We start from the raw sequence: 19,547 nt of genomic DNA, 5'->3' as shown, positions 1-19,547 counted from the left end.
CAACTGAAATGAATGAGAACTCTGCTTGAATATATAAAGTGCTATATGATACTAGGTACTCTGAAAATCTGGACCTAGGTGTCTCAAACTGGGCACTCAAATTTAGTGGATACTTTTGTTTTTAATCTTCCTGGTCTTAGTGCTCCATCTGTAAAATGGAGCTAATACCATCCTCTCACCTCACAGGCAGTAGCATAGCTAGGGGGGGAGTGGGGCAGTGGCCACTCTCCCACTGAGCAGAAGTGGCGCCTTTTTAATTTTTACTCACCCAGCAGCACTCCGAGTCTTCGGCGGCACTTCAGCGGCAGGTCCTTCACTTGCTCCGGGTGTGTTCAGCGGCACTGAAGGACCCACCACCAAAATGCCGCCGAAGACCCGCGGAGTGAGTGAAGGACCCACCGCCAAAGTGCCGCCGAAGACCTGGAGCGCCATCCCATCAGTAAAAGCGCCGCCGGGTGAGTAAAAGCGCCGCAGTGGGTGGCGCCTTTTTTGTGATCACTCCCCCTGTTCGTTCCACCTGGCTATGCCACTGCTTAAAGGACAGTTGTGAAGATAAATTGATTAATGTTTGTGAAATACTCGGATACTATGGTGATGAACACCATGAAAAACCCATGGGGAAATTAATAAATTTGTCTTCATAGCAGGTTTTGTGATGCTGTGGCCAAAAGAGCCAATGTGATCCTTGGATATATAAACGAGAATCTTGAGTTGCAGAAGAGAAATTATATTACCTCTGTATTTGGCAACCACTACTGGAATACTGTATCCACAATTCAAGAAGGATATTGATAAATGGAAGAGGGTTCAGAGAAGAGCCATGAGAATGATTAAAGGATTGGAAGATGTGTCTTAGGTCTGGTCTACACTTGGGAGGGCGGGGGGGGATCAATCTAAATTATGCAGCTTCAGCTATGTGAATAACGTAGTTGAAGTCGACGTACTTAGATCTACTTACCATGGTGTCTTCACTGCGGTAAGTCGATGGCTGACACTCCCCCGTCAACTCCACTTGCACCTCTTGCCCTGGTGGAGTACCGGAGTCGATCGCTGCCCGTCGATCCAGCCAGTAATATAGACAAGCCCTTAAAGTGATAGACTAGAGGAGCCCATTATATTTAGTTTAGCAAAGAGGCAGTTAAGGGGTGACTTGATCACAGTCTGTAACTACCTACATGGGGAACAGAAATTTGATAATAGAAGGCTCTTCAATCTAGCACACAAAGCTATAACAAGATCCCAATGACTGGAAGCTGGAGCTAGACAAATTCATACCTGAAACAAGGTGCAAATTTTTAATTGGGTAATTATCCAGTGGTACAATTTACCAATAGTTATTGTGGATTCTCCATCACTGGAAACATTTACATTAAGATTAGAATATTTTTTAAGATATGCTGTTGTTCAGTCAAGAATTAATTCAGAGAAGTCCTGTGTGTTATGGAGAAAGTCAGACTAGAAATCACAGTGGCCCCTTCTGGCCTTTTAACCTCCAAATCAGTGAATAGTGTGCAGTAAATAAGGCCTAGGGTCAAACGTTGAACAGTGAGGATAAAAGAAAATATTGAATAGCAATTGAACACTGTCCAGCCTATGCACAGAATGATGTGAAGTCCTTAATGACAATTAAAAAAGTAACAACCACCACTTAACTAAGGCCTTGTCTACACTGGGATTTCAGGCACCAGTGTAGACAATTTGCACCAGCACAGCTTACTCTGGTTTTAAACTTGGATAAACTGCACTAATGCTAATCCTGTTGCACTGTTGTAAATGGTGTGTACGCTAAGGGATGGCCTCACTAGCTTCACGAATAGCTGAAATGTCCATGGTGACAAGATCTGAGAGTATCTCTGATGTCCATCCAGCATAGGTGTAGCAAGAAAGTTGGGCCTATATTTTCAAAAGTAATTGGTCATTTTGCATGCTTCGATTTTTGGGTGTTCAAATTGCCAACTAAAAAAAAGTTTTGACCTATAAAGACTGGGTTCTCAGCACTCTCTGAGTGTAAGGCCCTTTGAAGGTGTATCAAGTTGGATATCCAAACTGACTAGCTGCTTTTGGAAAATGGCCATGAAGTGTGTTTTTGTTTCGTTTTTATTGTAGTTCTGTGTTTTGTTTTTGTTTTTCTGAAGTCATTAACTTAATTATATGTTATTTAACTTGTGATGTTGTGTTAGCTCTGTATTTTAAAGAGATTTTTTGTGTCAAATCGATTTTTGAAATAAACTGTTAAAACAAACCTAGAAATAATTAATCTATTTTGCCTCTTGTTTTTTCCTCTAGCACCATCTATGCCACCATATGAACTGGAAACACCTTTGAATCAAACTGAAAGTACTGTGACAATCCTGCTGAAACCTGCACAGAGCAGAGGAGCTCCTGTCAGGTATAAAGGGGGAAATCTTTACAAAATTAAAATTAAATCGATTAATTTCTTGAATGTGTTTTCTGGGGATTTTCTTCACCGAAATCAGAGTCTAAATCCATGTCTGTATTAGTGCTAATTAAATTAAATAACTGAAGAAAATGAAAGTGCTTTGATGTTGAGTGTTCGGGTATTGTTTAAAGGATTTGCTCCAGATGCAAGTGGCTTGTTCTTTGAAGATAAGGAACAAAGCCACAGTGCTGTTGTGTGGGTGGCTTCTTTACTTCTTTAAGGTAATTGCTTACTACAATGTTATGAGTTCAAGGACATAGCACACTTTTTATCCTGAATTGCTATGTTTTTATATCTGCTCTTTCTGTTTACCTCAGGATTTACTTACAACTATTTAAGACTTTTACTAAGTTAACTACCGTATATTCCGGCGTATAAGACGACTTTCTATATTAAAAAACAACCCCCAAAAATCAGGGGTCGTCTTATACGCTGGGTATAAACAGCGGGCGGCTGGGATTTAAAAGGCTCTGTGCTCCCCGCCGCAGCGGGCAGCCCAGAGCCCTCTGACTCCCCGCCGCGGCTGGGATTTAAAAGGCTCTGGGCTCCCCGCCGCAGCGGGCAGCCCAGAGCCCTCTGACTCCCCGCCGCGGCTGGGATTTAAAAGGCTCTGGGCTCCCCGCCGCAGCGGGCAGCCCAGAGCCCTCTGACTCCCGGCCGCGGCTGGGATTTAAAAGGCTCTGGGCTCCCCCCCTCGGAAGGGGGGGTCGTCTTATAGGGCGAATATAGGCCAAAACCTATATTTTAACTGTAAAATTAGGGGGTCATCTTATACGCCCCGTCGCCCTATACGCCGGAAAATACGGTAATACAAAAAATGGATCATAAAATTAATAATATTTAACAGTTAGACCAGTTCGGCAGGAAGAGGAAAGAACACTGAAAAATCAACAGTTCAACCTGTTTAGATTTTTCTACTACTCATTTACATGGGTATAACTTCCCATTTGTAATCATAGAATATCAGGGTTGGAAGGGACCTCAGGAAGTCATCTAGTCCAACCCCCTGCTCAAAGCAGGACCTATCGCCAGACAGATTTTTGCCCCAAAATCCATAAATGGCCCCTTCAAGGATTGAACTCACAACGCTGGGTTTAGCAGGCCAATGCTCAAACCACTGAGCTAGTTTGTATTCCACAAGTAGATACAAGATTCTGTGTAAATCTTACAATGTTTAGATTAAAAGAATTTCATTCTTTACAGAAGGGAACTGAAGAATGATCCGATGCTTTGAATATAAACCATTGAGGATCTCAGCATTCTAAATATTTGTAATTAAAGACTACAAAAATACAGATTTTTGCAAGATTAGGCTCTTTACTTCTGAATTATCAGATAGATTCTAAAACAGTAAATTGTATTGTTACTGAAAGAAAGCATTTACATCCATAATTAAGAACTGTCAAGGCACTTTGATGATGTAGTTTTTGATAATTTTTGTCAGTTTCAGAAGTATGGTTCTGATATAGCCAGACATGAGTAAATTGAACTATTCGACTGCACATTATTTTTTAACATAGTATTACAGCAAGGTATCCTACCTTTAATTAGATTATTTTCTGTTTTCTGTAATAGAACATATCTATTTTTGAATGGTTGAATCCAAAAAAAGGAAGGTGCAACCTTATTTACTGTTTAGATCTTTTTGAATGAGACATTTTCTTTTGGGAACTGTGGCAGGGCACTGCAGGGGAAGCCCTAATCAGCTCCTGCCACTCCAGCCCCAATCAGGAAATGGGTTGGGGCTGGGCCATTGGCTAGGACCGGCCTGGCAACTGGCCACACCAGCCAGCCTTGTTAACAAGGGCTAAAAGCTTGGGAGGAAGTGAGTCCAAGAAGGGGGACGGAGACCAGGAGGGGAGAGTAGGCCCCGAAGATGCCAGGAGTCTGCTACCCTTTTGCCACTGAGGCCTGTGCTAGAACAAATCTATAATTAATCTGTAAATAGTTGGAGTCTGGTAGTGGGAACCGGACACAGGAATAAAGAGCACAGGTGTTGCACCAGCTTGAAGTGGTCCTGACTCATTGGAGAGCAGGACCAGGAGGCTGAACCTAGCGGGGCACAGTGAGCAGCCCCATTACAGAAACATACCAAACAGTTGAGAAAAAATTGAAAGCAATAAAATCAGATTTTATCTGAACTGTCCTGTTTTGCAGATTATACACCTCTACCCCGATATAACGCGGTCCTCGGGAGCCAAAAAATCTCACCGCCTTATATTGGGTTATATTGGGTTCGGTCCGGTACGGCGTACTGGCAAGAGCCGGTACAGTGTACTGGCGAGAACTGGGCACGGGTGGTGATTTAAAGGGCCCAGGGCACCACACACATTCGAATATAACGTGGTAAAGCAGCGGGACTTGGGTGTCACTTTAAAGGGCCCAGGGCTCCCCATTGCTTTACTGCGTTATATCCAAATTCGTGCTTTATCAGGTTGTGTTCTATCTGGGTAGAGGTGTACTAGAACTGGAATCACATACATTTTTCCTCTTTCTAGCTTTCTTGTTCAAACCAGTTTATTAAATAACTTTGGTTCATCTCATCTTATTTCTTAATGCTATAGTACAGTCCTGAATATAAACATCGGATTAAAATGGCACAAAGTGGTTATGTTACTACATAAACACAAGCTTGTTAGCTCATAACTAAAGAACGAGTTCAATTCCTTTTATCTAGCCTACTGAATTAAATACAGTTGACTCCTGGAAGCATTGATAGGTTGAAAATCTCACCCTTAATACAAAGGCACTAGTTGGGAGATTTTAAAATGCCAAGTAAGGGAATAAGTGGGTAGGGAAATAGAAAGAGGGATTTAGAGTAACATCAAACTACAGAGCCGCAGAATCAGATGAACACGTGACAGCAAATTTACAAAGCTCTTTTGCAACAGCACCTAAAATAAAATAGGTGTAGACGCCAAACTAGTAGTGTAAATAATGTGTGAAAGAGGGAATAAAAATTAAAGTGGGGATTTCTTTAATATTATTTAAAGTTTTATTGTGCATTACACACTCAGATATATCATCATTGCATTGTTTACAGAACATGTTCTGGGAATGGATTTTATTTTTTTAATCTATATTCACTGGGTGTTGAAAATTCAGCTATACTTCATGTATGCACTTCACTAAGATGGTTGTCTATTGATTCTGTTATAACCATCCTGCTTCGTTAATGCAGATTCTTGGAATTGCACTAAGCTTTTCAGTGTAAATTGTTGTTGTCATTTTATTGATCAACACATCAGCTGCATCACATACAATTATTTAATTCCTGAAGTGGGTAGGGAAAGTACAGATTCTAGTATTCAAGTCACTGATGTTAATACTTGAGGTAACTAAGAGCTTTGGTTTCTTTTCCATGATTAAATATTGTTCTTCAGTGAAATATAAAAAACTTATTTTTTTACTTTGTTTAGAATCCCCTCGCCCATGATTGCAATATACAAAAGAAATGCTTATTGTTGGGCAGTTAAAGGACATTTCACAAAGTAGACTTTGTAGAGATGTTCAAGAGCCTCTATTTGCCACTGTAAAGTTCATGTTAATCAGACCGAGCTGTACGTCAGTTTTAAAAGAATCACACCATTTAACGTGGTTAAAATATATTTTAACAGTTCTAATACAGTAAAATATTATACAGGTTGGTGGTTTTGTCTTCTGTTTTGTATTCGTGTGTTTTATGGCTGTTACTTTGTTTATTTCCAGGTAATTATTTTTAGTTATATTTCTGTAAAGAAATAATACATTGAATAATAATTAATATATTCACTTATTTATTAGTTGGTTTAACTATACTGGTGTTTAGAATATTTGTGATTTACAAGACTTTTTGTCCTTTGAGTTTCTAAAGGCTTCTGGTTGAGTGGAAATTTTCTGAATATGTTTATTATATACAGATCTCTTTTTGCAAATTTTATATATATACACAGACAATGTGTATGTGTTGTTATGTTATGTGAAACCAAGTACATTGTAAAAAGATATATAATATTTTAAAACCATACCCACAACTTTAGTTGCCATTGAAAAATCCCAAGCATAAATTGTCTAAAGCAGCAGCATAATTTGCCACATATAAATTGTCCACCCCCCTACTACAAGTCTTCTAGTATAGGGCCATTGTAGCACCTTTTAATGAGGGGAAAGTGACATAAAAGTGTAGGGCCAGATGGTGCCTGGCTCTTATGAGAGGTTTACGGTATGGGGAAACCCCTTTTTGCACCCTGAGCCAGTCCACTCAGAATTACAGCTTGTTCAGAGCACAGTGGCTGCTCCATATTTACTACCTGGAAGTACAACGTTCCTTGGAGGTGATAAAAAGGAGAATCCCCTACATACACACTGGCAAGCACAATAGGCTGGCCAAAGGTATAGAAGTAATTAGCAACACACACAGGAGTTGGGCCACAGCTACTCTGTACCCAGAAGGTATTCTGGCTCCTCATGGCAGAGAGCATCTTAGTTCTCCCTTTGGGGTGATGGAGCTCCACCCTAGTCCTTGTGTAGGGCTGTGCCTAAAGGGCACTGTGGACCCCCTAAATAGGGGGAGAGAGCGATACTTAGGTCCAGCTTTACATGAAGTGAGGTCAGAGAGCAGGATGCAGTTTCATGCATGATTTGTGTAAGCAGATACCACAAGTGTGAGCACAAACTCAGGGTCCAAGCACATAAGCATTTAGACATTCGAATACTGAATCACGTAGTCAGAGGCCATGTCTGCACATAATGTTGCCCAGTTTATATGCAAAAGTGTGGTAATAGCACATGCATAAGAAGGCATCCAAATGAATGCAGATTTAACTCCGACCTTTGGCCCTTTACAAGCTTACCTATGCTACCTTTACTGATTTATTTATTTGTAATGTCCCACCATTCCCACTGCTGGCAGTGCATGAGTGATAGATCTCTTTAAAATGCTAGTGTAGACATAGCTGAAAAGGGAAAGACAGAGACCCAGGGAGGGAGAGATATAGACACCTAAGGAAAAGAATTGGTAGTCTCTATAAGGTCTTCCTATTGATATGGGAAGCACATTTCTGCCTTTTACAAAGCTCATTGAAAAACATTTTAGATATCAATTGACAGATAATGGTTATGGTTATGTTCAAATACTACAACTAAATTACTAAAATTCTGAAATACAGTATTTTAAAAATGCTATATGCTGAACATACATTAAGACTCTGCAGTCTAACTGGCATCATGTGAGTTTGATTTTCTTGTAGAAATATCTGTTCTCTATTTGCCTATCACAACCTTCCCTGCTGTTTATATTTTATTTGGAATGCATAATTTAGGAGTTTGTAAAGGTGTGTAGTTGAATGCTGGTCTGTGGGCTCAGCTCCTGCTGCTTGCCATTGTCTGCAAACTGTATTTCCAAATCATAGTTTTACAACCTGTAAGTCAGCCAACAAGCTTGCTTGAGCAAGTTTGAGATAGAGAAATGATGGAGCTTTATTGATGCTCATCATTGTCACTTCTTTATGGCAAACAAGTATTCTTATTTTCAGCTGAAAGGTCAATCTCAGTTTAATTGAGGGAGCAGTGCAATAATTGCTTATGCTGTAAAAATGTTGTAATCCTTTTTTGTTATACTATAGAACTTGCTTTGAATTTTTACTGCAACTGGAATTAGAATTTTTGGTCCAAGTTGCTTAGGTGCTTTTACAGAAGCTCATGTGTTATGCTGCCTTGTTTTGAAATTTGCACGATCTTTTTACTGCAGCTAGTCCCAGGATCCCTTGGCAAATGAGACTTTGATTCCTTAACTCCTACAGGCAGTGCCAAGTGTCACTGACAACCTCACAGATAATGGTACCTGCAGGGCCGGCTCCAGGCACCAGCATTCCAAGCAGGTGCTTGGGGCAGCAATCTGCAAGGGGCGGCAGTGTGTGTGTTTTTGCCCCCAAGCAGCGCGCCAAATTGCTGATGGGGGCAGTCTGTGTGCCGTTAGGGCAGCACGTGCGTTTCCGTGGCGGCGACAATTCAGCGGCAGCTTCTATGTTCAGCTGTCCAGGGCGGCTGAAGACAGAAGCTGCCGCCGAATTGCCGCTGCTGTGGAAACGCTCATGCCACCATAATGGTAAATGGACTGCTCCCGCCGTCAGCGTTGGCAATTTGGTGTGCTGCTTGGGGCAGCAAAAACAGTAGAGCCGGTCCTGGGTACCTGTCATTTATTAACATGATTATTAAAACTTAATCTATAACAATTAAAATAAGATAGATCTTAAGCAACTCCAGTGTTAGAACAGGATAGGTAAAGTACATCTTAAATCTAATCAGATAACTTTTCTGTTTCATATAGACCTATGAAAAGTCAGAGGGGAGAGCAAACCCAGGGTTGGGGGATGGGGACTGCTTCCTTTCCCCTATAGTAAATGATGCTCCTTTGGTTTGTTATCTCTTGAATGTTAGAGGGAGTAAAAAGTGATTAAAAACATGCTTTGTCCATTATAGTGAGCAGATCAGTCTCTGAATATATACACACAGCGGTGCCAGCTTTACAGTCGCTCTTCAGAACAGGACCACGCTTTAAGCACTGAGTCATTACAGCCCACATTTTAAAAAGTGCACACACACTTCTGTGCCTGCCTGACTTCCATGCACATAATGATCAGTGCATGCACACAAGTCCACTGTTCAAAAAACATAATAGAAAGATGCTGTTGCGCTATGTTCCTGCATTTGTCGAAGTAAAACAGGGCTTTCTTTTGTTTTTTACTGTATTATCTGTAAGGATAAGGCTGTATAATTCAGGTATTCCCTAAGTAGCCGATGAACAGGATTGCATGGGAATGTATCTTTCAACACTGTTTCTTATTTGTTTGTTTTTTCCCCTTTTTGAAGAGATTTATCACACTAACTGTTTGTAATATTAAACTTGTTGTTCTTGTTTTGTTTATTATTACCCTGGCCCCATTCAGAATTAATGCCACGTTGAGCTTAGAACTGTCGGACATACAGAGGGATATGATCCTTGTCTTGAGCAGCTTTCACTCTGTTACTGTTACTGTATGATATATATGTGCTCTTTTCCCAGTTGAGCAGTGGGATTTTGCACAGTGTGGTTTATGTCCCACAGAAGCCATCTTTTCCATAAAAACAATGGTAGTCAAGAAAATTAACTTACTCTTTTATCATGCACTTATTGTTACCTTATTCCACAATGATGGGAAGAAATAACCTGGGTCACTATTTAGTTTTGTTACCTGCAACTATTTTTCTTTGTTTTCGACAAATTTCCTAGAGAGGTTAACTTCACCATGGTTTGAATCTCATTAGTTTTTCTCCTCTGGAGGGTCACATTCCAAAGTGAGGTGAGGTCCCAAGTGAAAGGAATAGAATAGTTTCTAGTGAGCATTCATCTACTTCACAGAATCATTAGTTGGCTCAACCTAGTCAGTTATATTTGGAAGTCATAGCAGGCTAAGCACTGAAAAGCTAGAGGTGTTGCCCATCAAGTCAAATATGCATTGACAGTATTGTGTAGAGATGTTCTTTCATCTTGTTTGGCTCTTGCAGACTCACTTAGTTTTCATTAACATTAACATTAACTGAGCATTTGAAAATGAAGAAAGAGAAAAGTTTGATTGCAGTGATTGTGACTTAAAGCCAAGTGCATTGTACTGCATTGTGTACTCTGAGATTACATGACAAATTGTCTAGTAATTCGTACATTCCAAATGTTAAGATAATTTTAAAATACATTTCGTAGTAAAAGTAGATCAAGTGACTGAGTAAAACCATGGCAACAGATTCACATGGCCCATGGCCATTTTCACCATCAGGCCCAAAATCTTGTGTGATTTTTCTTAGTTTCCGGTTCTATTACAAAAGCCCAGCTCTAATAATTACTGAGTATTAGGCTGAATTTCCTATAGGTATTTGTCCTTCTACAATGGCACATTTTTATACTATCGTAGACCCTAGACTTTGTCTTCTACAAATAATTGTTAAATGTTTGTTTTGTTTTTCATTAGTGATAGAGTGCCGTGTTTGTGAGTAGAGTGCTCACAGAGTTTGCTGACCTTATAACCTTGGTATCAACCAGGCACAGCACAAGTCTTCCCTGATCATGGGCCTCAAATTGTCAGTTCCAGTCCTGAATCTCTTGACTAGAAAATATCACCCATGTGTAACTGTGCGAGTTTCTATGATATGTTCAAAAGGATATTAAAATATGGCCACCAAACACCGATTTGCTTATGACTCTGACAAGTTCTTTCCCTCAAGAGAGTCCCATTTTTTAGTGAGAATAAGGTTGACGGGCAGTGCCCAGCATCAGTATGTAAAGCTTGGTTCAGGCTTTTTGGTGTGCATATAGACCTAGATGATGGCATTTATCCATGGACCCGCACTGAGGGCAATGCAGATTCACATCACTACATCGCTCCAGGGAAGTTACAAAGGGATTGTGCCTCCTGTGTGTAGGGGGAAGGTGCAGACTTCTTCATCCCTTTGGAGGCTGGTATGAATAAACCAAGCGCACCGCCTTTTATTCAACGGCTAGGATCTATCTCCATAGAGCCATACATTCCCAGGCCAGAAGGATTTAAAATTTGTCAGTGATGGAGAATTCACTACGACTCTTGGTAAATTGTTCCAATGGTTAATTACTCTCACTGGGTATGTCTACACTACAAGAGTAGTTCGATTTAACTTAGGTCGAATTTGTGGATTCGACCTTATGAATTCGAATTTGTGTATCCACACTAAGAACACTAATTCGACTTTGTGAGTCCACACTAACGTCGACATTGGAAGTGGTGCATTCTGGGCAGCTATCCCACAGTTCCCGCAGTCCCCGCTTCCCATTGGAATGCTGGGTAGAGCCCCCAATGCCTGCTGGGGGAAAAATGTGTCGAGGGTGGTTTAGGGTAACTGTCGTCATTCAACCGTCACTCCCGCCCTCCCTCCCTGAAAGCGCCGGCGGGAAATCTGTTACCGCACTTTTTTGGTCAGTGACAGCGCGGACGCCACAGCACTGCGAGCATGGAGCCTGCTGCGATCATCGCTGCACTTATGGCCGTTGTCAACTCCTCGCACCTTATCGTCCACCTCTTCCACAGTCAGCTGCTGAGAAATCGGGCGAGGAGGCTCCGGCAGCGCGGTGAGGACATGAAGTGTCAGAGTGGCACAGACCTCTCACAAAGCACGGGATCCCGCGCTGCGGATATCATGGTGGCAATGGGTCACGTTCATGCTATGGGACGGCGATTCTGGGCCCAGGAAACAAGCACGGACTGGTGGGACCGCATAGTGCTGCAGGTCTGGGATGAATCACAGTGGCTGCGAAACTTCAGGATGCGTAAGGGCACTTTCCTTGAACTGTGTGACTTGCTGGCCCCTGCCCTGAAGCGCAAGGACACCCAGATGCGAGCAGCCCTGAGTGTGCAGAAGCGAGTGGCCATAGCCCTCTGGAAACTTGCAACGCCAGACAGCTACCAGTCAGTAGCGAACCACTTTGGCATGGGCAAATCTACCGTGGGGGTTGCTGTGATGCAAGTAGCCCATGCAATCGTTGATCTACTGCTCTCAAAGGTAGTGACCCTGGGAAATGTCCAGGTCGTCATAGATGGCTTCGCCGCGATGGGATTCCCAAACTGCGGTGGGGCTATAGATGGCACTCACATCCCTATCCTGGGACCGGCCCACCAGGCCAGCCAGTATATTAACCGAAAGGGCTACTTTTCAATGGTGCTGCAAGCACTGGTGGACCATAGGGGACGTTTTACCAACATCTACGTCGGGTGGCGGGCAAGGTTCATGGCCAGCGTGTTTTCAGGAACTCTTGTCTGTTTAGACGCCTGCAGGAAGGTAGTTTCTTCCCGGACCACAAAATAAGTGTTGGGGATGTGGAGATGCCTACAGTGATCCTCGGGGACCCAGCCTACCCGCTAATGCCCTGGCTCATGAAGCCCTATACAGGCGCCCTGGACAGTGACAAGGAGCTCTTCAACTACTGGCTGAGCAAGTGCAGAATGGTGGTGGAGTGTGCTTTCGGACATCTCAAGGGGAGATGGAGGAGCTTACTGACTCGCTCGGATCTCAGCGAAACCAATATCCCCATTTTTATTGCAGCTTGCTGTGTGCTCCACAATCTCTGTGAGAGCAAGGGGGAGACCTTTATGGCGGGATGGGAGGTTGAGGCAAATCGCCTGGCTGCTGATTACGCTCAGCCAGACACCCGTGCGATTAGAAGAGCCCAGCGGGAAGCGCTGTGCATCCGGGAGGCTTTGAAAGCTAGGTTCCTCAGAGAGCAGGGTAACCTATGACTGTCCAGTCTCTTTACAGAGAAGCTGAACCTGCCCCTGTTTCAGTTACTATTGACTTTTTTCAGCGGTTACATACCCCGTTCACCAGGTTTCCCCCCTTCCAACAGACGTTTAAAATAAAGTTATTGGAACATGTTTAATTAACAAAGTTTTCTTTACTAACGAATTCGCGTTAAAGTGTTCAAACAGGGACGCAGATTGTGGTGGGTACGGTGTGCAGTGATGTACAGACCGCTTCTACACTCGAGGACTGACAGGCTCCTGCTCCTACAGTGGTCTCTGGCGGGAGGACGGTTACAGGAGGGTGTGCAGGAAGGGGGTGAGGGGTGTATGGGAAGGGTGAGTAGGTGTAGGGGGATGATGGCTCTGGCTGGGGCTCAGGGCATCGGAGAGGTTCATGGCTAGGGTGGAAGGGCATGGTAAGGGCAGCCTGCCTTGCCATTTGTGGATGCCAGGCGCTCGGACCTTGGGGCAGCATACACCTCCCAGATTGACCTGGGGCAGCAGACACCTCCCAGAGTGACCCGGGTGCCTAGTGACTGCACTCTGTGTGTGACCTGCTGTTGATCCTGCCCCCATGTCTGTACCCTGGTAATGGTGGCCGTCCTATGCAATTAACAAACCCCTATCTCACCTTCACAAAAAATCTTCTGCAAAGAAACATGACGGAAACAGTAATGATCAGCAAACTATTTTTAATACTCAAATACACAGTTGGGGGATGAAACTGGGATTTTGGATTGGGTGAGCCAGGAAGGGAAGCAATTCTCATACTTTAGGGAATGAGAGCTGTTTGGTACATGAGCGCTCTGCTGGGGTGGAGTGACAGTTTTCACGGCCCCTAGCGCCCCTCCTTCTTGTGATTTTGGGTGAGGGGGGGACAGGACTTTGTGGCGGGGGAGGGCGGTTGCAGATACAGTTCAGGGGGGCTCTCTGCTCCTGCCTGCGGTCCTGCAGAACATCCACAAGGCGCCGGGCGTGTCCGTTTGCTCCTCATTAGTCCAAGCAGCGTTTGAGTCGCCTGCTGGTCTTCCTGCCGCCACCTGTCCTCCCATTCGCTGTGTGGCGCTGCTGCTGAGAGGCGGTCTCCCTCCACTGGCTCTGCTGGGCCGCCTCGGCTCTGGAGCAGGCCATCAGTTCAGCGAACATCTCGTCCCGAGTCTTTTTCTTTCACCGCCTAATCTGCGCCAGCCTCTGTGAGGGGGATGCCGGGGCAGTTCGGGAAAGAGCCGCAGCTGTGTGATGGGAAAAAGGAAGTGATTTCCTTGCAAAGATACATGTTTGCGAACACTGAACACAGTCTAGTCTGTTTCTGTGAACAAGACCATACAGGGCACCTATCTCATGTGCTCTCAGGACAAGTTCGAATTTTCGGCATTCACTTTCATTGCCTGGGGTCTTGCACTGGAGATCAGACAAGCGGGGCAGGACAGCAGAATCCGTGTAGCAGCCAGGCCTGGTAAGCCATAAACTTTAGGCTGCTTAACAGTTAATGGATAGCAGTGCCCTCCTGCTGCAGGCAATCTGGAAAGCATAAAGTCTGACCCTGTTCCAGCCCCTCGCGGCTGTCCCCGGGAAAGATCCCTGTATGCTTTCCCTCTGCAGCCTCCACCACGTGGCTGTTAAACGACGGTCATTGTTATGCAAAGGAAAAGTCAAGCATTCACAATAGTAACATTACAGTAATTCCCCTAATTAGATGCAGCAGTCGCGGCGAGATCACCCTGAGGCAGGTCACTAGGAGAGACAGAGCGCATGCTGCGTGAATCCCTGCACAGACCAGGGCCCTATGCTGCCATGCTGGTCGAGGCAATGCTCCCACTGTACCTCAGGATGGCCTGGCGCGGAAGAGTGTGCTTCCACGGAGCACCCAATAAGGCACCTCTCCCCAGGAACCTCCTGCGGAGGCTTTTCAAGTACCTCTACGAGAGCTTCGTGGAACTGTCCCAAGAGGATTTCTGTTCTATCCCTATATGTATTGACCTTCTTTTCATATAGTTTTTATTCCTGTTTTTTAAAAAATAAATGTTTACATGTTTATAGCACTTACCGACTGATCCTTCCCCTGATTCAGAGTCCGGGTTAACGGCCGGGGAGGGTTGGTAGGGGATCTCTGTGAGGCTGATGAAGAGATCCTGGCTGTCGGGGAAAGCAGTATTGTAAGCGCTGTCGCCTGCCTCGTCCTCCAGAAACCCTTCCTCATCTTCCCCATCCACGAACATCGCCGAGGAACTGCCCCTCGACACTATCCCATCCTCAGAGTCCACGGTCACTGGTGGGGCAGTGGTGGCAGACCCACCGAGAATGGCATGCAGTGCCTCGTAGAAGCGGCATGTCTGGGGCTGGGCTCCGGAGCGTCCGTTTGCGGCTTTGATTTTTTGGTAGCCTTGTCTCAGGTCCTTGATTTTCACGCGGCACTGCGTTGCATCCCGGCTGTATCCTCTGAGTGCCATGGCTTTGGAGACCTTCTCGTAGGTCTTTGCATTCCATTTTTTGGAGCGCAGCTCCGAAAGCACAGACTCATCGCCCCACACAGCGATCAGATCCAAGACTTCCCGGTCAGTCCATGCTGGGGCCCTCTTTCTACTCTGAGATTGCATGGACTCCTCTGCTGGAGAGCTCTGCATCGCTGCCAGTGCTGCTGAGCTCGCCCCGATGTCCAACCAGGAATTGAGATTCAAAATGGCCAGACAGGAAAAGGAATTCAAATTTTCCCAGGGCTTTTCCTGTATGGCTGATCAGAACATCTGCGCTCGGACTGCTGTCCAGAGCGTCAACACAGTGGTGCACTGTGGGATAGCTCCCGGAGCTACTAAGGTAGTTTTCCGTCCACACATAGGCTAACTCGACATAGCCATGTCGAATTTAGCGCTACTCCCCTCGTCGGGGTGGAGTACCGAATTCGAACTAAAGAGCCCTCTAGGTCGAACTAATTAGCTTCCTGGTGTGGACGGTTGCACGGTTAAATCGAATTAACTCTGCTAAATTCGACATAAACTCCTAGTGTAGACCAGGCCACTGTCTTGCAGAGGTCTTGTGGAAAGAATATGGCATCGTGTAATTAAAATTAAAGACTGAATCATAACACAAACTTGTAAGGAGGCAGAATTAAGGTTGCAAGAGCAAATTAAATTCTGGTATTTTAACACTTTTAACCTAAATAACATTATTTAATATAATTGTTTTGTATGTAATTGTATTTGAAGTAGCATCTTGAGCAGACATTTCAAGCCAACAAGTCAGTGTCCTCATTTGATCACAAGTAAAAATAGGAAGAAGAGGAGAAACTCTATGTGGAGGGAGAAAAAATTAGCTATTAATGTGCTCCCAATGAAACATTACCATCATATGCTGAATAATGTTTCATTTTGCTGAACATTAATATGAAAAACTTTCTTTTCACAGTACTGTTCATTTAAGCAGGTGGAGAAATCAATGGCATTTCCAACAAGTGTCATGACAGTAAAACATTGCTAAGTAAGACCTAATCTGCAAAACCAGCTTACATTAAATGACATAAAGAAACTTTACAGCCATTTACTGGGCTGTACAACTGACAGCATGTACTATTTGGAAAGGAGCAATAGAAATGCTTCATCTTAACATAGATGCTGAGAATGGTAAGATAAATGTCTAAGGCCCTATAGAAGTGTTGAATTTGGGAAGAGATTACTGTGGGGATATATGATGGGGGTAAAGGGATTAACTACATTTTAGCCTTTAGAGTTGAAACTGTTTTCAGAATTAGCATTACAGGGCAGTAGCAGCACAAGGCTAGAACCTCATCTGTATTTAACAGCTGTTTTGATCCTAAATTATGCAGAAGCTCACATCTAGCTCTGAAGAGCTGTAAGGGGTCATGCTGGCAGAAACACCTCTGCTCCTCCTGTGTTCCTGCCTGCAGAGAGAGAATACAAAGTCAGCAATAACTTACCACAGCAGACATGTGAATCTGGGGAAGAGGAGACAATGCCTCAAAGCAGCTGTTCCCCTGGACCTGCTTATCTCATTCCATGCTGCTGGACAGTGCCCTGCAGAATCCCCACAGAGGAGCTTTGTTAGACTCAAAGGAAAGGGGAATGATGCCACAGAGATGCCACAATCTCCTATTCCAGTTTCCTGAGCTGGGATCCACTGGCTCCCCATACTCTCCACTTGTGGAAACAGAGACTATGATAACAAACCTCGATGCCAACTCTGCCCACATATCTACACCAGTGACACCATCACAGGACCTAACTAGATCAGCCACACCATCACTGGTTCATTCACCTGCACGTCCACCAATGTAATATACGCCATCCTATGCCAGCAGTGCCCCTCTGCTATGTACATCGGCCAAACTGGACAGTCTCTACGGAAAAGGATAAATGGACACAAATCAGGTATTAGGAATGGCAATATACAAAAACCTGTAGGAGAACACTTCAACCTCCCTGGCCACACAATAGCAGATCTTAAGGTTGCCATCCTGCAGCAAAAAAACTTCAGGACCAGACTTCAAAGAGAAACTGCTGAGCTTCAGTTCATCTGCAAATTTGACACCATCAGCTCAGGATTAAACAAAGACTGTGAATGGCTTGCCAACTACAGAACCAGTTTCTCCTCCCTTGGTTTTCACACCTCAACTGCTAGAAGAGGGCCTCATCCTCCCTGATTGAACTAACCTCATTATCTCTAGCTTGCTTCTTGCTTGCATATATATACCTGCCCCTGGAAATTTCCACTACTTGCATCCGACATAGTGGGTATTCACCCACGAAAGCTCATGCTTCAAAATGTCTGTTAGTCTATAAGGTGCCACAGGATTCTTTGTTGCTTTTAGAGACTATGATATGGCCCTAAGTTGAATAGAGGGAAAGCTGTGGATATGTGTACACTGCAGTTAAACACCATTGGGGCTGACCCATGTCACCTGACTTAGACTTGTGGGGCTCAGGCTTATTGTGTATTTGGTTGTCCTGGTAATAGCCCCTGTTGTTGCTATGGCAACTGAGTTAGATTATTAGGGGATAGCCCAGCCAGTTTTGGCTGGTTTGGTTAGTTCAGTGTGTAAATAAATGGTTGCTTTTTAAGGCTTACAGCTCTCTGGTCTCCAGTGATTTCTTCCTAAACCTGCTGCCCCCAAGGATACAACAAAGTGGCGACGAGGGTGGGATACCCGTGCTGCCCCAGCAACAGAAGGAACTAGAAGTCAAGGTAAAGAAAAAAAAAAACCCTACCAAACTCTTTTAGCTGCTGCTTGTTGGCACTGACACTGAAACTGAAACTAAAACCATGGCTACACTTACAGGGCCACTGGAACCTTTTGAGAAGAATATAGTGCAATGGCATGTGTATTCTGAGCGTTTTGAGCTTTTTGTTATTGCAAATGACATTACAGAAGCAAAGAAGGTGCCAATATTCTTAAGTGTTGTAGGGGCTAAAACCTACTCCCTGCTACGCAGCTTACTGCTTGAGACCAAACCTTACAGTGACATTGTGGAAATCCTGGGGTCCCATTTTCCCCCAAAACCACTGGTAATTGCTGAAAGATATAGGTTCCACAAAAGAGACCAAAAAGAAGATGAAACAGTTGTACAATTTGTAGCAACTTTAAAAAAGCTAGCAGAACACTGTGAATTTAAGGAGATGTTAAATGATGCCCTACGTGACAGGTTAATGTGTGGCCTGTACAGTGAAGCTGTACGGAAGCACCTACTGACAGAGGCTCAGCTTACTTTACAGAAGGCCATTGATATTGCGGTCTCCATGGAACTGGCTACAAAGGAGGCGCAATACATCGCTGCATTTCCTAGGGTGCATAAAGTATCACAAGCACCTACCCACACAACTGTGCAGAGTCAGGAATGTTACTGCTGTGGTAAGCTGGGTCACCAGGCATCAGAATGCTGGTGTAAGGACCTGGTGTGTCAATACTATGGGAAAGAGAGACACATAAACAAAGAAAAAGAGGCCTGTGGTCTGGCCAACCAAAAGGGGAACCCTGCATACCCTAGAGCAGACCCAGGATGACCAAGGTGATACTTCATCGTAAGAAGTGCCACTGCATGTTTTGTCTTTGGCAGTGGGCTCACATGAATACTGGGTAACCCCATTGTTGGATGGCAAACCTACACGCATGGAACTGGACACAGGTGCAGCTATCTCGCTGGTCTCCAAGGCTGTTTATAAAGAAAAGCTACAGCATCTTCCGCTTAAGGCAACAAAAACTGTTCTGAAGACGTATATGGGAGAAGCTGTGCCCATGTTGGGCACTATTGATGTTAAAGCAGAGCTCAGTAGACAGGCTGCTAAATTGCCACTGTTTGTGGTGAGAGGTAATTACCCAGCCTTGATGGGTAGGTCTTGGCTTGGGAAGATTCAGCTGAACTGGGCAGAAGTGCACCAAATGACTAAAGAAGAAACCAATATGACCACTATACTAAGGAGACATGCTGCTGGTTTTGGAGAGGATCTGGGAAGTGTGAAGGGAATCACTGTGACATTGAACATTAAACATGACAGTCAACCAAAATATCTGAAAGCCCGAACCGTGCCATATGCCATCAGGCCAAAAGTTGAAGTCACCAATGGAATCCTAATACCAGTTACCCATAGTCCATGGGCCACTCCTATCGTTCCAATAGTGAAGAAAGATGGCTCCCTCCAGATTTGCGGTGATTTTAAAGTCACTGTCAACCTGGTGTTGTGTGCAGAGCAATACCCGCTTCCTCGCATCGATGACCTCTTCGCAGGCCTGGCTGGGGGACAAAAGTTCAGTAAAATTGATCTGAGTCAAGTGTATTTACAGATGCACGTCATTGAAAAGTCCCAAGAGCTGTTGACTA

General features: G+C 44.2%; 1 protein-coding gene across 19 annotated transcripts in view; it reads left to right on the top strand.

Moving 5' to 3' along the window:
• Positions 1-19,547, top strand: part of PTPRM (protein tyrosine phosphatase receptor type M) — a 717,223-nt gene that overhangs the window by 420,306 nt on the left and 277,370 nt on the right. For all 19 annotated transcript variants that reach the window (XM_039523703.1, XM_039523700.1, XM_039523699.1 and 16 more), the window contains one exon: positions 2,287-2,389. In XM_039523703.1, coding sequence (XP_039379637.1) covers positions 2,287-2,389 — 103 coding nt within the window. The remainder of the gene's footprint in view (positions 1-2,286; positions 2,390-19,547) is intronic.

This window comes from Mauremys reevesii, linkage group 2, assembly GCF_016161935.1.
Source record: "Mauremys reevesii isolate NIE-2019 linkage group 2, ASM1616193v1, whole genome shotgun sequence".
NCBI lineage: Eukaryota > Metazoa > Chordata > Testudines > Geoemydidae > Mauremys > Mauremys reevesii.
This window is presented reverse-complemented; position numbering and strand designations above follow the sequence as displayed.